The 2,612-nt window shown below is 35.5% G+C and overlaps 1 protein-coding gene across 1 annotated transcript; it reads left to right on the top strand.

Moving 5' to 3' along the window:
• The first annotated feature begins 392 nt into the window (after positions 1–392).
• On the top strand, positions 393–1,733 carry LOC116347415. Its single transcript, XM_031777991.1, has 3 exons — positions 393–423; positions 504–983; positions 1,672–1,733. The coding sequence occupies exons 1-3, from the start codon at positions 393–395 to the stop codon at positions 1,731–1,733; spliced, it is 573 nt and encodes a 190-aa protein (XP_031633851.1).
• Positions 1,734–2,612: the final 879 nt, after the last annotated feature.

Consider the following 2,612-nt stretch of genomic DNA (forward strand, 5'->3'; position numbering starts at 1 on the left):
TGACATTCGCTGTGAATGGTATTGAATTGGCGCTGACCAGGTAAATATTCATGTTAACAGTCATAGCCAGCTGTTGTCAGTGTTCTCGTTCACGTCACATGAATAATATTGACTTTGAGTTTTTGTTCGATTCAACGGGTATTTAGAATATAATCACATTTGATCATTTTTTTGTCTAGCAATATCCGTAGTTCCTCGTTGCTCAGGTCTATTACGACATTTGGGAGATTGGTGCGCTGGCTTATTTGGATTTAAAAGGTTATTTTGATTGGACGATAAAAAAGCCAGATGCCACAAAGCCAGAAGAAGTAATCAACGACAAGTATGCCAAGAGTGAATTAACTCTATTGATTGATCCAACACTGTATTCTTTCATTGCGAAATCAGTAACCATGAAGGATGCATGGGAAGGTTTGGAACGAAGTAAGAATACATAAATTCAATGTTGGCATTATGGAACAAGGTTCAAGTCGCAGGTTTCACGATTGATGATAAAACAGCAGGTTGTTTGATTTTGGGTGGATTGCCATCACAATACAAGCCGACGATATTGGCTTGGGAAAACGGTGGTACGGAAATCACTGTAGACTATGTAAAAAACATGATTCTGCAGGATGTTTTATTGAACGACGACAGTGAAAACTCTGAAACAACATTGAAATGTGTAAAAAAAATTAAAGACAAAAAGAATGACAGGAAGAAAAAGATTCAGTGCTACAATTGCAAGGGCAACCATTATCGTAACAAATGTCCAGAATTAATGAATGTTAATACAAATGATAGTGGCAAAGTGCTATTTAGTGCGTTTCTCGTGGACAATAAACCGGATGATTGGTTTTTCGATAGTGGTGCGACAGCACATATGACATTCAATCATGGTATTGTTGAGAACTTTGTAGCATCAGTAGAAGGAAATCGTGTGACTGCTGCTGATGGCAGGGCTATGAAAATAACTGGAGAGGGTGACGTACATGAAAATGCGGGTAATTTGAAAATAAAAGATGTTCAAATAATTCCAGAGATTTGTGCCAATCTTTTGTCTGTGAGTCAAATAGTCAAAAAAGATAACGAGGTCATAAATCGCTCGAAAACTTCTGTTTATTGTTTGGCTGGCATATTGAATAATAAGTATGACGCAACTAGGTTGGCATGTTGTGTGTGTGTTAGAGAGAGAGTGTGTGCTTGCGAAGGAATTTGCATTTTATATACAAAGATATGGCGAATTGATCCAATTTATGCAAACGAATCACAATATTAATACTCTGACTGATTTCAGCGACTGCCTATAGAAAAAACAGCGGATGTGGACATTTCATTTCAACAGTTTTGGTATCACTGGAAGTACAATGCTTTTTGGCGTCAATTAAATGTTTGTGCATCGTGAAACGTTAACAGAAAGAATTTGCATCGAATATGCATCGAAAAACGTTATGAAATGTTTCAATTGTAAAACAAAACTCGGTGCGTATTTTTCCAGACTGAATTGGGAACCAAGGTAGATTTTGTCGCCACTGAGTTTTGCGACGTGAAATTTCAATTATTGGAAATTCAATCAACATTGGACCGTTAATTTTACGTGGAGATTTGGCGTTAGAATGTAAGAATAAGATACATTTTTTTCTCATGTGATATATTCTATAATTGTTGTTTTTCTCGTTTTATTTTTGTTAGAATTATTAGGTCAACAGTTTTACGCATTTCGGTTAATTCTAGCTGGTTATCGAAATCTATAAGGAATGACAACATCCTAGAATTAATGACATTAAAAACTACTTCTACCTAGAGGAGACACAGGCTTTAGTATTGCTATTTTTTCCTAGTTTTTTTTCAGTAAATTGCATATAACGTGTACTTTGACAGGACCTAATAAGTCCTGATTTTTCTTAGTTTTTTTGTGTCTCTAGGGGTAGTACTTCTACTATTAATTAATTTTGAAAAGGTTCATTCAAAGCTCGCTTTTTAATTTTTTTCGCTCGCTTTGAATGAACTTTTTTAAAATGGCCAACCTAGGTGTAATATTGAAAAAATCGCCTGTATTCATACTATTTTTTTAATACACAGAATTTTTATGTTTTTTTATGCAATTACATGTGGTAACTTCATTGTAGATCAACATATTGATGAAGTTTGCGCATTGGTCAACCAATCAATGCTTTCTTCGAAAATTACACAGTCATCAGAGGTGTGCCTGATTTGGATTATTTTTCAGATCTCAAGGATCTTTAGACCTCTTCACGAAAGGTTCACTCCATTTTTAATGTGAGCGTAGTGTTCATTACCCGAAATATATTCAACCAAGGAAAGCGGAAAAGAGATATATCTGAATACACAGTACCTTATCGTATCTAACAACTCTAGAGCCAGACAGCAAATAGCTACACTTGCAAGACAAATAAACCCAGAAAAATATAAGTTCGTTTTGGAAGAGATGCTACTTCAGTGCCATACGGATATTTACTTTTTGATTTAAAACAAGCGACTCCTGAACGTTATAGACTTTGAACAGATATTTCGAACAGCATATTCGTCAACCAATTTTCGACGAATTGAAACATGCGAATCCGTCAGCCGACCAGTAATTAAATTAACGCGAGCAGATCTGCAGTACAAAA

Source organism: Contarinia nasturtii, unplaced genomic scaffold (genome assembly GCF_009176525.2).
Source record: "Contarinia nasturtii isolate CC-2019 unplaced genomic scaffold, AAFC_CNas_1.1 Cnas_scaffold_1883, whole genome shotgun sequence".
In the NCBI taxonomy this organism is placed as follows: domain Eukaryota; kingdom Metazoa; phylum Arthropoda; class Insecta; order Diptera; family Cecidomyiidae; genus Contarinia; species Contarinia nasturtii.